The sequence below is a fragment of the Megalops cyprinoides genome, chromosome 16 (genome assembly GCF_013368585.1).
Source record: "Megalops cyprinoides isolate fMegCyp1 chromosome 16, fMegCyp1.pri, whole genome shotgun sequence".
Taxonomy (NCBI): domain Eukaryota; kingdom Metazoa; phylum Chordata; class Actinopteri; order Elopiformes; family Megalopidae; genus Megalops; species Megalops cyprinoides.
Genome location: NC_050598.1, coordinates 8,227,956 through 8,246,906, shown reverse-complemented (window position 1 = coordinate 8,246,906; position 18,951 = coordinate 8,227,956). Strand labels below are relative to the sequence as shown.

Genomic DNA, 18,951 nt, shown 5'->3' with positions numbered 1-18,951 from the left:
CAGGACGACCTTAAAACGTGTGTAAGCGAGTAAGACTGCGTAGCGCATACATCATGGTTACATTGGGATACCTGTGACTCATGAGAAAATAATGCAAGATACTCCTTCGTATAAAATTAAATCGGTATCGCTGTGTTTGATTCAGCTGGACGTCGATATTCATGTGGCTGGAAACGCTGGGTGCAGCTCCCGCTGTCATTGATCGCATTTCCACCTTAACCTGCCCCCTCCGTTTTCCCACTCCCACCCAATCAACCCCTCCTCTGATCACCTGACTACCGTGCAGCCATTTTGTTTGGAGTAATACATTCTGAAATTAACCGGAATCGCTGAAAGCCGACAAGGAGGCGAAGGCGTTGAGCAATTTACCGTCAAATATAATTGACGGAACAGCATAGCTGCGATCCTGACGGGTAGAGCCACTGGGCAGGATATCTGAACTTCATGCGCCCGGTTCTGACACGAAACAGGAGGCCGAGAAGGATTTATCCAGCCAGCTATCAGGAACTGACAGTGCCTAGTTAGTTAGCTAGCTAGTTAGCAAAGTTAGCTAGTTGTACATTTTTTCACTGTAACGTTAACGAAAGCTGTCTTGCAAAATGTCATTTTAAGGATCAGAACAGTGTTTAAAAATCAGATCCAGACGTTGTAATCGCAGTCTGCTCGCTTGTTACAGGGAGCTCAGCTGGCTAGCTGCCTAGTTAGATGAAAGTCTCATCTAGGGAGCTAATGTGATATTAGGTAGATATCTTGGTGTTTCGTCCCTTAGATTATGAGGTGTGAGGTAGGTGGCAGGATAGCTGGTTGTTATACATTTTTGTTGTGTGGGATAATTTAGGCAGCACACTGGGTAGTCATCTGGCAAGACAGCTAGCGAGGTTAGTGGCACTTGACTGCGTTTCCCTTGTCAAGATAAGGTAGCGAGTTAACGATGATAATTTGCAATCGGGGTCCTGTCAGTTCGGTTTGTAAATTGGAGCCTGAGACCTGTTCCTGCTTTAACATTAGCTAGCTACTTAGCAAGCAACGATTTTTATTTGCGATTTCTTTTCAACGAACCATAGCTTAACGATAAATAATTTAATGTTGAGCAGTGACCGGTTATCACTGTAACTACAATACGTGCAGTCAACAGCCCCAACCTTAGCCGGTCCTAACTAGTTGGCTAGATAGCTAGCTAACTACCTTCTATATTCACCGCATGTTTTCGTGCATCGTTTGCAGTTCAGCGTACGATTTTTTGTCAGGTATTTCACGTAGAAAAGCCCCCCGGAATCCAGTTAGGGAATATTGTTGGAACAAGTGTTTATTTCGTTAAAGGTGTTGTAACTAGCTAAGTTAAAACACAGCTGGGCTAAAAAATGTCTGGGCAGTCTATCACGGATCGGATCGCAGCGGCTCAGCACAGCATGACTGGGTCGGCTATAAGCAAAGCGGTATGCAAGGCCACGACACATGAAGTCAGCGGACCCAAAAAGAAGCACCTTGATTGTGAGTAACGTTACATTGATGGCTACCACTCTAAAATGTATGCAGAAAGAAAATGCACCGTTTTGTGCTATTTCCAACTTCACTTCTAGTAATCTGTAAAAAAAACTCCTTGGTTTTAATTAGCATTCTCACACATAATGTATATGAATGGCGCATCCTTATCACTGTCTGGACATTACTAATGAATAAATGATAAATTCTGTGTAAATCTGGAGTCAGGAGACCAGGAAGACCAACCCTTCTCCAGTCGTCCATCAGCTGGCTTGCGACCTCTATAGAGCTAGCCAACCGGTTGACCTAGCTCAATCCATCTCACTCGTTTAAAATTTTATCAGGATACACATCCTTTTAGTTATTAAATGATTAGGTGAATTAATAAAAATTGCCACATCAACTAGCATTTTGCTAGCGTCTGCTACAACTACAGTAGATAGTTGGCTAGATTATCTTGCTAGCTAGTTGGCAAACGGTAACCATGAAATCTAGCTATATGGTTAGCCGGCACACCATGTACTTGCACTATTGTTGACCTAATCGTCAGTGTATTATCATTGGGTTATATTTTGTTGCAGTAATTTCCTAGCATGTAGGTAGATATGCTTCGAAGCAGCTGTGCTGCACTTGAAGTAGCAAGCATAGGTGCGTTGCTATGCATGCATCTGGCAAGGGGGATGAAACGTATTGCTGGCTATTAGTCTGTCAGTAAAGGGCGGCTGGAGAGATCCATCGTTGGCACTCTGCGACTGGGAACTTCCCTGCGGTAACACTAATCATGTTAGCTGTCGTGCAAGCATGTTGAGCTCAGGTTCACGATCTATATTTTAACCCCGCGTCCGAGGCCAAGTGTAACTACCTGTGTGTTATGGTTTACCTGTCGACTGTATCCTGCCCCTGTGTTACATACAAGCCAAGCTCTTAGTCCAAAACAGACGAACCTGGTTATAAGACGGGACCACCCAAGGTTAGGGCGTTATCCATAGTGTAGTGAGGTTTCCTAACCACCCTTAAAGCCATTTATGTGACAGAATTGTGTGCATCATACAACACACAGCAGTTGCACAATGCAATGTGGTGAAACTAGTTTTGTTTTCTGTTTGTGAGTCGTTGTCACCACTGGTTACCCGCACGGCTGCATATAGTCATACGCATTCGCAGCAAAGTTGGGCCGCACAACTATGGGTCTGTCAGTAGAACAGCCAGAACAACAAAATAAAAATCACAAGCCGGTAACTGTCGGCAGTGTCACGTTATCTGAGAAACGGGCTGTGTGTGTTACCGTTATAAGAAACAAATTGATTCGATACGGAAAGAATGGAACCTGATGTGAAAGATCAGAATGCCCACTTAAAACGTTTCCATTTTCAGCACTAATTATGGCTGACTTGGTTCGCTGTCTTTTGAAAATAGCCAATAAATTGACATTGCAGTACACCAGTGGTCTCCTTTACTGTGAATGGTTTGAAAGAGTTCATTTGAACCTGCATCTTTTCATGGGCTTGTCGTTTGGGCAGGTGTCAATTATTGCTTTTGCTCATTTGCCACCTCTGTGTGAAAACAGCATTTAAGCACAGAGCTCTCTAATGCCTTTTCAGTGTTGTCATGGCTTCCACTAAGAACAAAATAACTAGTCTCATCTAGGTGTTCAACACTGTTATCTACCATGCTCACAAGGTGCCTGTTGTTCCCAGTTAATCCAAGAAATTGGTAACGAGCAAAAGACATTATCAAGAAAAACATGCTGTTGAACTACGTATTACCGTTAGGCCATTTTGAGACGTGCAAATATTAATTTGGGTGGGAGTGAATGTCAGTAGCTGTAACTGATTTTTATGTTGACTCTTTGACCATTGTAAGTCATAAATGCTAGTATCAAAGCTTTAGCAACACAATATTGGTCCCTTGCAAGTATCCTGTAATTGAGGAACCAGCGCAGTGAAGCCAGGTGTCCAGGCAGACCTAAACCATGTGAGATGTGTGTGAAAGAAGGATGTTAGCTGACTCGGGCTTCGTGCTTCTGTGCAGCTTCAATTCATTTAGCCTCCCGGGTTGTGGGTTCTTTAGTAAACACCCTGTGAGAAACGGCAGCTTCGTTTGGCTTGTGGTTTCTAAGGTTGCAGCTTTTAAACGCCCAGAAACCAGAGCAACAGCAGCTTGACAGCACTGCTGTAAGCGCTGCTCCTATAGCCCACATTTCTAAACCTCATCAGAACAGCGCTTGTGCTTCTGTGCATTTTTGTCAGCTTAATTGCTGTAGAAAAGAACGCCACAAATTTCAGCCTGCTCTGGAATTGTTGGAATTTCAGCTGTTTTTTAGTGTCCGCAGCTTTAGCCTTAGACATAGATTTGCCAGGATGTCCTGTTTGATTTGCATAAATAAAGCCTCCTGAAGGAAAATGCAGACAGGGCGCAGTGTCCTTATGTCCTAGAATCAGAGCAGCTTCTGTAGTATATTAAGAACCGGCCTACATTTGAATTTGAAGAAAGATTCTCAAGCGGTCAGTCCTGCATAGCACTTAAGTTGTTGCATGCGCTCAACCATGGTTTGTTATGGGTCGAACCATTCTAGAAATCCCATTTATGTGGCTCTCGCGCCCTTACTGACTGGAATTTACCCTCTGCCTTCAAATCTGGCTGCAGTGTTAATTTTTTGTGTGGCTTATGCAGGTCTCCAGCTAATTTGCTCTTGAGAGCATTGGCCCCGAGGACGTTTGAAGCTCTTTTCCTCCATGTGCTCGCCGGGGTGTATTTATAGCCACGGTGGGTGTTTTTGGCTGATGTCGCCTGCTTGTTGTCTGACTCTGAGTGCCCCCTCGCGCTGCGTCTGCCGCTGCCTGGGCCGCTTGCCTGCTCCGATTCGCCGTACGTGGCGGAAACCTGTGGTCGAGCCTTGTCTGATGAAGCTGTGCGCAGCGTGCAGCCTCAAAGACAGTCGCTTGGCTGAGAACAGAAAGGAGACTGAAACCTCAGGTTATTTCCTGGCTCTGTGTTTTTTTTTTTTTTTTCTTCTTTTTTAAATCCGAGAGATCAGATATATCAAGAGTTTAATTACTGCCACAGTGTCCTGTTATTGATCGCTGCCATAGCTATGGGGGAAGAGGAGAAGTGTCTTTGGAACTGTTTGCGCCGTTTCCATTCAGGCTCTGTGTCTCCGGGGCAGGGCGGCCGAGGAACATCTCACTGACGTTTGCGTAATCGCCCCTGTCATGTCCGAGACGTCGCATCGACCGGGGTAGGAAAGGGATGGCCGCCGCGGGCGGGCGCGGGAAACCGCGTGGCCGCCTCTTCTCCCCGTTCTCGTCGTCGGGGCAACACAACGCCCTAGATACGCTGAGCACAGGGCGGGCTGAAGTTCCGCCAGATGACCGCCAGAGGAACGGGTCGTAACACTTCCCGTGAAATCCCGCGTGGCCTGTCCAGGTGCAACTTCCTGTCATATGTCGCTCCTTCCTGTCATATGTCACTACTTCCTGCCGTATGTCACTACTTCCTGCCGTATGTCAGGTCAGTTTTAACAGCACTGTGGTCAGCGCTGTGTCCAGAAACGAGCAATGAAACTTGCAGGAGCACAGGTGCGAGCCAGCAGGCAGGTCCAGATGCAGCTGTTCGATTTATTACTCAAATCTGCTTTCGTGTTTTGATGGCAGCAGTCCACATAAGTCTGTTTCTCCCTCTGGGGCTCCAGCGTTATCTGAACGGCAGCACCGTCATAGCGTGATACAATGCCTGAGATCAGATTACGTTGCATTACACCGTTATACAACGGTCTCAATGTCACTCAGGCAGATGGTGCTGCGCTCTGCTGCTAAGGTGGCAGCGCCGGGCCAGAGCAGGTGGGCACGCCGAATCCTAATTGACTCGGTAGTTGATAATTTGTATTGTCTGAAATTAATTGGCCTTCCCGGGTTTAGCACGTGGGGAAGTGGCAGCCGCTGATGGCCGATGCCTGCGAGCAGCGGCTGGGCCAGATGGAGATGCTCTTTCCTCCTGGCTCCTGGGCAGTGGGGTCTCGACCCCGTGCGCCACACTCACACCACAGCCCTAGGGGTAGGTCAGTTTATGAGTGAATCCGGACCCTGAGGTGGCTCTGTTTAGCCGTGCATAGAGAGGCCTGAATGTATCATCACCCAGCTATTTTAGGTTCAAGAGCTAAGACTGCATGCTGTTATTCACATACATGGGGCAGCAATGTAGCATAGTGGTAAGGAGCTGTTGTACCCTTGGGCAAGGTACTTGACCCACATTGCTTCAGTAAGTATCCAGCTGTATAAATGGATAAAATGTAAAACTGTAACCTATGTACGTCTCTCTGGACAAGAGCTTCTGCTAAATGACAGTAATGTAATGTGCATTTCATTGTACTTGCATCCTGTGTCATTTGTAATGTAGGTCGAGCAGTGCAGTTCAGCTGACATCTCGAATATTAAATGATTGTTAAATTTTTGTCTGCTTGTGAGAATGCATTTCATAGTATTCATGTAGCACAGTTACATTAAAGAATAATTGTTGCATCCAGTTGCTTTTTTAAGCTTGAACCTCTGCATAATTGCTTAATTACTTCTTAAGCAAGGCCAACACATGGAAGCCTTTTCAAAATTTCACTTTTAACTTTGTCGGCTCTGGTATTTGACAGTTTATGTAGCAATGGTGACTTTTGCTTGGCTTGGACCCCTAAAGGTTCTTCCAGTGAGTGAATTGTGCAGAATAGAACTTTAAATTTATGAATAAGAGGTGCAAATTGGTTGCCAAGTAGCCACATCCCTGTACATCCCTGAACTTTGTATGTAGAGTAATGCTGTTTGGTGAACGTAATATCCTGTCAGATTGCTATGGTCTTGACTTGTTTCTCATGTGTTATAAATTCATTACGTTACATTATATCTTTTAGCAGACGCTCTTACTGAGTGACTTCCAAATAAGCTACGCTACGCTACGCTAAGAGTTGTTATCGCAAAGTATTACAAGAGGTCAGTAAGGTACTGAGTTAAGTGCTAAATTCAGCCAATGATTGTGTGCAGAGGTAGGGTAATTTTTATTAAAGAGCAGGCTGCTGTATCTTGGTGAAGAAGTGGCTCAGTTTGCGTAGCTAAGTGAATTCTGTTTGAGTCTGTCTGAGTCCAGGAGAAATTGGGACAGGAGTTAAATCATTAGCTGCTTTATACATGGTTTTCATTGCCTGGTGGCACTACATGCAGTGATGTAGGGCAGAGTGAAAAGTTTCCCAAGCAGGTGTTACCCATGTTATCAGCAGACGTCTGTTAGTTTTGCATTGTTATAATTGTTGTTACTGTTTAAACAAGGGTGACTTTGCAGCTTCAAATATTTGGAATTCCAGACTAGGATAAATATATAACAGGAGCAAATCACTGATGTAATGTATTGGCTTGGTGGTGGGATATTTCCCATTTAAGAGGGCCTGCTGTAGGTGTCGTCACTCCACTGCCGTTACTGGGGGTGACTGATAGAGTTCTGTTCCGCTGCAGCGCGAGGCACTCCAGGTTTTTCCTGCCGCTTTGCTTTCGTCAGCGCCTTCATCGGGCATCACGGGAGCTTTTATCTCTTAAGCGCTCTGTGATGCTGCAGTTCGCTTTCGGCCCCGCCCCCTCCGCCCCGTGACCGGTCACGTGACGGGGGAGGTGACTGAGTCGACGAAGAGGAGTGACCTCATGGGCTCGGGCCGCAGCTGGGAGCGGCCCGGGGTGAGCCCTCGGTGTCGGGCGCCGGCCGGTACCGGCAGGTCCAAACGGCAGCGGAACAATGGGCTCTTCGCAGTTACCCGCGCGCAGGCTGAGAACAAGGGACAACGGATGAGCTCACGAGTTACCCTCGCCCCATCTGCTGGAACGCTTACGTTACTGCATTTATTATGGTGTGCGCTTGGCTATTCATCCTCACTCTTTGACTTGTGTCCGAGGTCTCTGACCTTCACAGGTGCAGGCAGAAAGCCAGGACTTTGTATTTGTATTTCTTTGTGGAAAAACACGCTCTCTTTGTAAACCTTTTCACTAGGAATCAAATGGTGAAAAAAAGGGAAATCTATCATGGGTAGGTTTGTGTAGGTGCCCACAGGCAGCCTTGTTTATTCTGGGAAAGGAAGTGTCCTTTTAGATTGTTTCAGATAAAATGCTTCGCCTTCTGTTGGTCAGAACAGCTGAAAGTGTGGTAAAGGATTTGGTCTGTTCTGTTGCGGGTATCTGGCTGTCACTGGTGTGTGATCAGAGTCGTCCAAATTTCGAATTCCATCTGTTATGAATTCAACACATCCCCGCATTAAAGCACACTTTCTTCTGCCCCCGAGGACGCAGTTGGCTTCAAGCCGTAATTTGGGCTAAGAGGGGAAAAAAAACCATGAATGTGTTTAACTGTAGGAGTGAGGACATTCAATGTAATTAGATAAAATTTCAAGGGCTTGACCGGCGTGGGTGTTTTGTGTCTGATAACGATTTTTGTGAGGCAAAGCCAGTGGGTAAACCAGCCAACATGTTCTTTTAACTGCCATAGTAATTTTGTGGGAAAATGATGAAGCGGAGCAGAAAAGAGGGTCTAAGTACAATATTTGGAAATTGAGTGGAGATCTCATAAAATAGATCACCAACAAATTCAGTAACAAATGCTTGTAAATATGTGGTAAATACAAACACAAAGACCACTGTGCATCTAATTTTAAAGGTTCAGCCTACACCGCTGTGAGGAAATTTGTAAGAAAATGACAGGTGAATCAAGTAGATAACATAGAACATTATAATCAGGCAGAGTGGATCCTGTGGACTGTTGATCCACCGTGTTTACTTGTGAAACGTAAATCAGCCAAGCCCTAAAAACACAGGCAGGCCACATCATCATAAAGACTAATATTCCTGCCATGTGTGATCATTAAAACACACGTCTGCTCCTGACAGTGATGTAGACCCCTTGTCACAATCAAGTAACTGAAACAAATTTGCAACTGTCTTCATTATAAAGATGGATGAACCTTAGAGTTGCTCTAGAAGAGTCTGGCACATAAAGATCTGTCCTAGTGTAGATGGAAAATGGATTAAAAATTCTCTTTCTCTAGTGCTTTCACCTAACAAGAGTTATGTGGGTATGTATGTGTGTTTTTTTTTTTTTTTGTTGCTGTACCTTTACAATGGACATTCACAGTGATTGCAATGTCTGGCAGGTTTGTAGTTGAGGTGTGCTTGTCAGTGTCAGTCTGGCTGTTCCCTGTGCGTGACCTGTGTGCCCTGTGGGTGGTTACAGATCTGATCCACTGCACCAGTGAGCTGAATGTGAGCATTCCCCAGCTGGCCGACACGCTCTTCGAGAGGACCGCCAACAGCAGCTGGGTGGTGGTCTTCAAGGCCCTCATCACCACCCACCACCTCATGATGTACGGCAACGAGGTGAGCATCCTGCGTCCCCCGCTGGCCCGGACTCCAATCACACGTCTCTGGAGCACCGGAGCACCAGTCCATCCTCCAATCACACGGCACCAGAGCACTAACCCCTCCTCCAATCACACAGCGCCCGAGCACCAACCCACCCTCCAGTCATGCAACACCAACCAACTTTTTTACACAGTACCAGCTTGCCCTCCTAGCACACTATGTCAGCTATATCACACTATATACACTTAAGCAGCTGTAAACTGTACCAATATATCAATAGCAGTATAGACCCCTTCTCACTAACACGTTACCCACCCATCCTCCAAACACAGATTGCCCCACCTCTAAACATACAAAACCAAACAGCCCTCTAAACAAGTAGTGCCTATTCATCCAAACACAAGTGACAAACCTTATGCTCGTCTTAGGTCATTGGGTTTTGAGGTCAATGACGGAATATAGGCTCAGCCTTTGCCCTCACTTTATAGTGTAGAGTTAGTAATGCGCATCATTGGATGCCCCAGCTAGTTCTGCAAGGCTCTTTCCCACGCATGTACCTTTTTCTACATACAGACGTCCGCTTTCTGCTCTCACATGAGTTTTTTTTTTTTGGCTTTCACCCAAAGCCTGTGTGTGCAGTGGGTTGTCTGCATTCTTTTCTTACTTTAATTTAGTACTGTTCTTGCATCAGTTATCTGCACCGGTCTGTGCAAAGCTCTGTGCTTGGCAGCGGTGTGCTGCCCGCCCCTGTCTCTTGCTGAATCGCCCAGTCCATAACCGATCAGCGATACGTGTCTCCTTTGTGGAGCTCAAAGGCTGAATTAATTCCATTTATTTCAGTGCTCAGATTTATTTCGACCAAGATTGAGAGGCAGAGGGGGAAAAGCAGATATTGTCGGGCGCAGGTCGGTCCACCCGGCGGACCGTTTGATAAATCACGCCTTTGATAAATGGCTGTCTCGCTTTTGGCTAAGGAGGGAGAGGGAAAACTGGTTCTGTTGCAGCTGTCATCCGCGGAGGCAGATAGCGAACCAAACAACTTTGCGGCTGCCCCCCCTTCCCGCCACCCCCCCTCCCCACACTCGCCAAACAACTTTCATTCCCATGTAGCGGCAACAACATGACAATAATAACGATCGAGGGGAAGCCCTGCTGTTCTTTTTGGAAGCGTGCAGGGAAACTCTTGCTTTATTGTGGGCGTGCGGGTGCAAGTGGGAGCAGGCCTCTGTGTGTGAGCAGAGAGTATTCAGGGAGGTCCAGGCAGCATGCTGGGGGCGCGGAGAGCGGCCTCCCACACAGGTATCCTTCACAGGTGAATCTGCCCCAGGCTGCCGGGCGGCTTGAGCTACAGGGGCCTCTGGGTGTCTTCCACCCGCCCGCACCTGAGAGAGGCCGTACTGCGAGGGGGGGGGGGCAAACGGTACCCACCGTTTTATGCGAAGGTGCCGTTTTGTGTTATTCAAATTATAGTGGCGCAGCGTTCCGAAAGCGGTTATTAAAATATAGACACGATTATCAAGCCGGTCAGTTCTCGTTCAAGGCTGACCAGACGCTGTCGTCACGAAGGGTGTCGCGGCGAAGGACGTGCGGCGGCAGCCGGCACTGCGCCTTACCTTGAGCGGAGGTGGCGATACTCTGAGGGCACCAGGGAGATTAGTGCTATTTTAGAGTGTGCATGCGCGCAGGTGGGAGGGGTAAACTGCTGATTGTTCCTACATTACGTAATGTATTCCTGCTGTCATAGCGAGCTTGTGTGTGTGTGTGTGTGTGTGTGTGTGTGTGTGTGTGTGTGTGTGTGTGTGTGTGTGTGTGTGTGTGTGTGTGTGTGTGGGTTCTGAGTCACCCTGCTGATGTCCTAGATACTGAATGGTACATTGTAAGAGTGACGTCACTAGAACTGCATTCCAGCGAGACCAAAAAAAAAAGGAAGTAAGAAAGAGAAAAATGAAACTGCTGACAAGAGAATGAATGACAGGAGGACTTTGCATAACTCTGAGGGGGAGCAGAGTCGGAGAAAGCAGGAGGAGCTCGTATCTCTGCGTGGAGTTTTGCTAAGGGCGTGGTGAGAGGTCTCACAGTGCCAGCCACAGTGCCAGCGTGCTCATTAAGGTTTACTGAGCTGATGGTCTGTTAAACCGGTGCTGGCGGGCGCTGACCCCTGAATGGCTCAAAGAGGGCAGGCCTGGATGCCCACAGAGTTGGCACTGAGGGACAGCATTGCACTGCAGTCATTAAGCACACGGGCACTGCGGCCATGAGAAACAGCTCTGGAGGGGTGTCAAGGGGAGAAGGGGGGGTCAGGTTTGAGCTACCCTCAGGGCGCTGCTCTCAAACCCTTCAACCTGGTGCCACACGTGAACTGCTGCTCTATAAATAGATTGCGTGTTAAGGCCCACGGGGAAATGTGAAGGTATGGAAGCGTTAGGATGCTCAGGCCGAGACGACGACGTTGTGAAGCCGCGCTGCGAACTCTGAGCCGAGACGGCTGGCTGGCGGGGCGGCGGGGGGGTGTTGGGCGTGCGGAGCCGGGGAGAGAGATACCGCACTCGGCTGAGGGGCACCGGCCATGCAGAGATAGCAGAGCCCGTGTGCGTGTGTGCGTATCTACACGCCTGCGAGGACTGCCTTCAGGGCTGGGTCAGGCTGCTAACACCCAGATAACAAAACAAAACAAAAAAAAGGCTCTTCTGAGATAGGCTTTCTCACCAGCTGCCAGACATGACACCAAAAAGACAAAAAAAAAAATATCTTCAATCGTGTCATCATGCTGTAGCGCGTAATTATCAGTTTTCTGTGGCTGTGATAGGCTTGTTTACAGAACACGCTAAGGCAGGGAGACATAAATGGGGAGACGAGGTTCCAAACCGTTCTCCGCGACAGCTACACGCAAGCTTGCGAGCCAACCACCCGATAGACCTGACGAACGACAAAGGCGTGTTGGTGTCGAAAAGAAACTGCCTGCGCTGCCATGCTCAATTGCCTGTACTGTCATGAAAAGTGAACGGCAGCCAATACAAACCGTACGTAGCTCTTCAAAAGGCCCAGCACTTCCAATATGACGCAGCGTCGAATGCTGGCAGCGGAACTGAATTTCGTTAACAGGGATCGTTTCCGTCGCAGCCTTGGTGGTTGAATAACGAGCTAGTCTGTGTTAGTTTCTCATTTCTGAGAAACGGGAATTCATAGTACACCGTCTCCTCATCCTATTCCGCTCGTGGCAAACACAAGGCCATTCCTCCTCGCAGCAAGTACCCGCATTGCCTAGTAATCCTTTCATTGAAAATGAATGAAAAGTGAAAAAAATATGCCACTCTTTTTTTGCCACCAGATGTAGCAACCGTGACAACAGCAGTGTAGTCACCTCTTCATTTGCATAAAACCTCCCACCTGTGACAGACAGGCGCAACAAAATTGACACCCACGTAGCGTTCGCCTACACCTGATTAACGGCATGATTCGTTATGTGCGGGGAATATCAAACGTCTGAGGACTTACTCACCTATTGCTTTGCCTTTGTCTTGCCCTTAGTGATAAGTACATTAATGACAAGTGAAAAGGGTTTAACTTTTATTTTGCGTTATATAATTTGATTGGTTGTTGCCCTTATGTAAATAGATTTTATTCAATTCATATTTCATTAATTTCACAGGCAATGATTGAATTTCATTACATTCATGATTGTCAATGCTACTTTTTACAAATACTCAGAGTCTAACATTGCATTTAAATAGAGCACAGACTCGGTGCAAGTTTTGGTTTGCAGTAATGGCTGCCTCAGAAAGATGCTGTGGGCTGAAGACAATAGCATGAGCTAAAAGTTCTGTGGCCTCTGTGGTAAGCGGCTGACTTCAGCTTATTTTTGACCATATTAACTGCAGAGCCTGTATCCATAGAAACGATTTGACTAAAAACGAATCGAGTGTTGAACAGTATTAATATAAAACTATTTTTTTTTCCATTTTGTTATTGGAGCACCGGCGTTGTTGTCTGATACACACCAGTTAGTTATTGTCGCAGTATGTATGATAACGTAACTAGAATTATGTGTTCAGTTGAAATTGCGTGTGTTGCTGAATTACACATTGCCTGTTTATCTGGCTGGATATTTACTGAAGCAATTCAGGTGAAGTGCTTCGCTCATAGGGACAGCAACAGTGTCCTGCGTGGGGTTCACTGTTGTCCAGGTCGAAGTCCAGTCCTCCGACGGGCTGTCGTGCCAGTGGCCGATCCTGCCCAATGTTGTCTGGCAAAACAAACGTGCCCCCTCTGCTTGAATCGACCGCATTCGAGACGTTCAGCGAGTGAGTGACCGGGTCAGCTCGTGTTCAACCACTCGTGGCCTCTCCCAGGAAGAGGCCTCCACGATTTCTTGCGAATGACCCCAGCCTGGTTCATGGGAGTGTTAGTTTGTGTCCCTGACTGTCAAAGATCTCGGAGGCGGTTTCCAGCCAAGTTGTGTGTACCAAAGGCTTTGAAAACCGTCCCCAGCGACACGCTTCCTGCCGTTCAGAGGCGACTTGAGAGCAACGGCCCCGCGGTGGGCAGGCGTCCCAGTCCAAAAATACACAGGGTGCCGAGTGTTTGGGACAAACATTTCAGACAGCAGTAATGATAAGGCCGCGTACAGGATCTGGTCAAAGTGCGGCCGCGGAGTGAACAGAGCCGCCCCAGTTAAGCGGTGGCATCAATTATGCATGGTCTTCAGTCTGAGAATGTAGTTGCGTACTACATAACAGGCTATCGTGATGTTTTTATATTTGCTCAGCACATGCTCCTGTCCAGAGTGCTCACATTTACAGATTCTGTTCTCGTTTGTACTGCTCTTGTAAGCGTCACAGTTCAAGTCAAGTATCTCACCCTCAGTGTTGAGAAACACTGATAAACACTGTCCAGCTCATCATTCATAACACAAACCAACCAAAAACCAGGGAACTTACCACTGCTCCACATAACTGATCTGCTTAGAATATAATTTAAAAAAAAAAAAAACGAATAGAGCTCTCGCAGTAGCAGATCTTGGAATCTGCTGATCTGTCATATCCATTGTGCCTCCCCCACCTCCCCCTCCCCTCGAGCAACGCTCAGTGCATTGCTCAGATTTTCAGCAGTAGCTATGGAAAGGCGTCCCACATAAAGAAGTTTGCTTTAGTAGGTTCTCTGAGAGGCCAAGAATGTTGACCTGGCCTGGCTTTTCGAGGACTACTGTTGTTTCTCGAAAAAACCCAATTGGAACGGGTTCAGTTTGACCAAAGGCAAAGTTATTTGAGGTCGCAAGGTGCCGAAAACAACAAACTTTAAAAAACCAGGAGGAAGTTACAGTGGCTGAATATCTTTCACCGCGGGCAAGAACCTGACCCCTTCTCCCGAATCCACCGAGTGCCTTCTCCCTCAGCTGTGAAACCTGTCCTTCGTATTAAAATCGTCCTCTTCCCTGTTTCTTGCCTTTGAGGCAGCCGACTTGAGTTTCTGTACTTGAGAAAGTGTTTGTTGACTTAAGGGAGAGAGAGGTTGACTCCCGCGCCTGTGTGAGCTCTCTAATTTCCTCTCGCGGTCCTCTGGGCGTGTCTGCGAGAGATAGCGATAGCGGTCTCTCAGCCAGGTAGCGTGCGTCAGGCGTGAAACCCCTGCATTCCTCGACCGTCGGACAGCTCCTTATCTGCGCAGACGGAGTGCGGGGGGGGGGGGGCACGGACAGAGTGGTTGTGTCTGTGCAGAGCAGCCTTCTCTTCATGGGGGGATTCCCACCGCCGTTTCCCACTGTGGCTGAACATGCCTGGCGGAGAGAGAGGGGGGCTGGGATAGCAGGCTCTTGTTACTCTAATAAGTCAGAGAATGGTGTCGTTTTGTGAATTCTGCAGGGGCATAAGAATACGGGCATTGAGTGGCTGTTTCCCTCCGAAAACTCCAAAGAGGTTCTCGTGTGTTGATGTGCTTGCAAACTGACATACACACACACATGCACACACACAGACGAGAGGGCACCATACTGTTTTTGTGACCTAACCTCTGGTGAGAAAGAATCTGATTAATCTTTCCTTCTTCCTCTTTTGATGCTTTCTCTGTGTTCCCTCGACAGCGGTTTATCCAGTACCTGGCCTCTCGAAACACGCTTTTCAACCTGAACAACTTCTTGGATAAAGGTGCTTTGCAAGGTAGGCTAGTATAATATGTTTTTATAATCTCCCTTTTTAAGCTACAGACACTCGCCCTCCCCCAACGCAGACACTCATACCCACAGTGCCTGCACAAGATAAGGTGACTACTTGTTCTTTCAAAGCCTTGTTCTGTACGTAAAAGAACTATCCGTGAATCCCAGGGCAGCTCTTCATAAAAGCCTTCTTTTGCTGGAACTGGGCGTGAAGGTTTGCTTTCTCTTCCAGGCTATGACATGTCAACTTTCATCAGACGCTACAGCAGATATCTGAATGAAAAGGCTCTCTCCTACAGACTGGTGGCTGTGGACTTCACCAAGATGAAGAGGGGGTGAGAGAGGGGTCGTATTGCCTCTGCAACGAAACGCGTCACACACATACTGAATAAATGTCTATTCTGACTTCCCTGTTGGTGACGCTGTATTGTTACATTTAGTCAAAATGATGTGTTATTTGTGAACGGTGTCCCCTTGGAAAGTGATGTAGCTGAGGTTTCACAGAGGACATTATAGTGAATGAAGGAACCGGGGAAAGCTCCCGAGGTGAAGAAACTTGACGCCCTGGCCGTGTTTCTCTCCCCTCCTCTCTGACAGCATCGATGGTGTCATGCGGACCATGAACACGGAGAAGCTGATCAAGACCCTCCCCATCATCCAGAACCAGCTGGATGCACTGCTGGACTTCCAGGTGCGGCCGCGGTGTTCTTCACGACCAGTCCAGCCCCTCACAGGCACCTCCACACCGTCTCATACACCTGTTTAACACAGCGACTGTCCCTTGAGAACGAAATGCGGCAATTATGAACGATTCAAGTGTGTTCATACATATATGCTAGCACCTGTGGGCCAAGTGTGAACCACGAGTGTGTAAGAATTCCCAAATCGTGGCTGTCTGTATCCGGCCCTTTAATCACCCCCCCCTACAGGTGATAGCTACGCAGTCCCTTGCATTCCCTAACACCCTTGCTTCCTTAGGTTGTCACTAAAAAGCACACTAAGTTCTCAGTTCACCAACCAGGTTAAATAAAGGTTAAATAAAACAAATAAGGCTTATGTATGCCTGAGAGGTGTGTGTTTGGACTGTATGTAGGTGTGTGCGTTTCAGAGAGATTTCAGGTATCTGTGTGTGTGAGAGGCAGGTGAAAGGTGAGTTTGCTTGTGCGGGCATTCTTTACAATACCCCTCTAATTCCTCACACAGGCCAATCCCAATGAGCTGACCAATGGAGTCATCAACGCTGCCTTCATGCTGCTCTTCAAAGACTCCATCCGCCTCTTTGCGGCCTATAACGAGGGTGTCATTAATCTGCTGGGTAAAGACTGAACGTCCCTTCCCATTTACCTCCCAGGGTTTTCTTAAGGAAGAGCAAAAAGGATTTACATGAAGTGTGTTTGCAGATCTTTTTTTCATTGAATATACGAGGTTTGCGTTCACTTAATTCACTTTCATTGTGCTTCAGGTATAGGGTGACCTTTTAGGCTGTGGTCCTAGGAGTGCCATTTAGTAGGCAATTACTTATTCTTTGCCAGACATAATGTCCTCAGCTGTAACTGTAGGCTTGTAAGTACTGTGTGCATATGTGCATACAAGGATTTGACATGATGGCCATCCTTGAGATGCATGTCTAAAGGGCAGCTGAATAATGAATGACTTGAGTTCCATCAGCGTCTGAGGAAGTGCATTTGGACATGCTTACACATAATGGACCAGCACTCAGCTGCTAGTAGTTTTCCGATACAGCTGAATGACCTCCCAGCAGAAAAGAACTTTCGGTTACCCGCTCAATGTAAAGAAGCTTGGAAACTCACAAGCTTCAGTTATAATCCTAACGGCTGAAATTCTTTATTTTTTTTCCCACCCCTCCAGAGAAATATTTTGATATGAAGAAGAACCAGTGCAAAGACGCTCTGGACATTTACAAGAAGTTTCTCTACAGGATGACCAAGCTGTCAGAGTTTCTCAAAGTGGCCGAGGTAGAGTTTCTCCTGTATTTGGTGGTGGTGAGGGGGGTCGGTGATTGTAGCGAGACATTGGGAGAGAGAGGAAGAGGATCTGCGGAGACAATGTGACCAAAGAGGTCCTTATCCTCCTCTCTCAGCCAAAACTTAACCTTCTCAGACCGGGTGTCCTTAAACCGGCTGCCCCGCCCATCGACAACAGTCACGGCTGGATCCTGCCCCACGTCACACAGCCCCAGGCTGACGCTCGCCTCACGAAATCAACCCGGCCCTGTCCGGTTTCAGACCTGTGAGCCAAACTGAGCCAGGAGTAGCGTGTGTTCACTCGGTTAAACGCCCCCTGCAGGTTTGCCTTGTTAACCGGGTTGTTCTGAGACCTGCTTAGCGCTTGTGAACCCAGCACTCTCAGAACAGCACGCCAACGCCTCAGTAACGCAGCACCACCATGAAGCTGTAGCAGCATCTGTAACGTGCCACTCATAGGAACTTCACCTGAGAAAGTACACCAAAAGTTGTAGTTGTAGATGTAGTTTTATTGTATAGGTGTTCCTTTGATAAACATTGCACACCCCTGGTACAGTCCATGGGTAAGGTGCCGAGGACGTGCCTCCTGAAAGGAGTGACCTTGACCCCCTCTTTCCTGAGGGGAGACGGCAGCACAGGCTGGGTGGCGTGTGGGGTGTCCCTGTGTTGCTGTGTGACGGGGATCCAGTCTGTGGGTGACGCGGGCCCCCTCTGCAGCCTCTCCTTCCGCGGCCTGCCTGGTGCCTGATGCTCTGTGTTTGCATGGACTTGTGAGAGACGTGGCCTCCTTTCCTGCACAAAAACCCACTGGGGAGGGAGGGAGGGAGGGGGAGGGGGAGGGGGAGGGGGAGGGGGGAGGGGGCAGCGTTCCTTCTTATCTCTGTATTTTTAACCCTCATCGAGTGCAAGCTGTTCTTCTTGGTCCTATCTCTATCATCTGCATGGCCTTTTTTTCCTTAAAAATCCCTCCCAGATTTCCTCTGAGGTGCTTTTTCTGAAAGGATGGCTGGCTCGCTTCCGCAGAATGGAGGGGCAGCTCTCAGCCGGAGAGCTCTTCCGCTGGCCTGATCCCTCGTAACAGGGACTGGCAGCCGTGGCCTCAGGGACAGGGTTTCCATTAGGTTGTGGGGCATCCCAGGCTACCTTTATATGTCCTGTCTCCACTAGACTGGTCTGACAGCATCAAACGGCTTATGACCACCTTCCCTCTCCCCAAAATAAGGATGGACGGAGTAAATGGAGGGCACTGTATCTACAAGCTCCCATGATGCTCGCCAAGGCCCCCGGCCCCCAGTCCCCCCCCCCAAACCCTTCTCTGTGACAGTGATTAACGTAAGCGCACCTGAGCGCAAGCCTTCTTTCCTTCCTTTTCCAGCCATCCTGTGCTTAGATCCCAGCTTTCCCTCTATGCCACGGTGTTTGTAGATTTTCCTCTGACATGTTTTTAAAGGCTATGACATTTTCCTTCTCTTTGATTGATGCGGTCGGGTTTTTATTACTAGGGTTGTTCTGTGGGGCTGGGGTGGAGGGGGTCGATTTCAGACCTGACTAAAATTGATTTCGGTGGCACAGTATTTTGTCAACGAATGTGTTTGCCCCGTGTGTCTCTTGTGTAGTATTTTTCTTTCTTTGAATGTCAGCATTAGTTGAGCGTTCTTTTTTTAATTTCATTCCTTTTTTTTTTTTTTTTTTAATTGTTTCCCACCTTCCGTGGTTACATGAGTACCGCATATCACCAGTTCAACTGCAGTTCTATGCTAGTCCAAGACATTTCAGTGTGCAAACCCATTTCAATCCAGTCTTCTGTGTGTGTACATGTGTGAGTGTGTGAGTGTGTGTGTGTGTGTGTGTGTGTGTGTGTGTATGTGTGTTTGTGTGTGTGAGAGAGCATGCAAGAACCCCTTTTTTTCTGTTGTTTTTGTTTTCACTGTCACTGCATGAAGTAATGATCCTTTTTGTT

The 18,951-nt window shown here is 47.6% G+C and overlaps 1 protein-coding gene across 1 annotated transcript in view; it reads left to right on the top strand.

Moving 5' to 3' along the window:
• Nucleotides 1–316: 316 nt before the first annotated feature.
• The window catches only part of LOC118791596 (phosphatidylinositol-binding clathrin assembly protein-like), a 33,449-nt gene continuing 14,814 nt past the window's right edge, over nucleotides 317–18,951 (top strand). Inside the window, exons 1-7 of the mRNA XM_036549014.1 lie at nucleotides 317–1,491; nucleotides 8,731–8,873; nucleotides 14,935–15,010; nucleotides 15,239–15,341; nucleotides 15,604–15,697; nucleotides 16,210–16,321; nucleotides 16,876–16,982. Coding sequence (XP_036404907.1) covers nucleotides 1,362–1,491; nucleotides 8,731–8,873; nucleotides 14,935–15,010; nucleotides 15,239–15,341; nucleotides 15,604–15,697; nucleotides 16,210–16,321; nucleotides 16,876–16,982 — 765 coding nt within the window. The 5' untranslated portion in view covers nucleotides 317–1,361. The remainder of the gene's footprint in view (nucleotides 1,492–8,730; nucleotides 8,874–14,934; nucleotides 15,011–15,238; nucleotides 15,342–15,603; nucleotides 15,698–16,209; nucleotides 16,322–16,875; nucleotides 16,983–18,951) is intronic.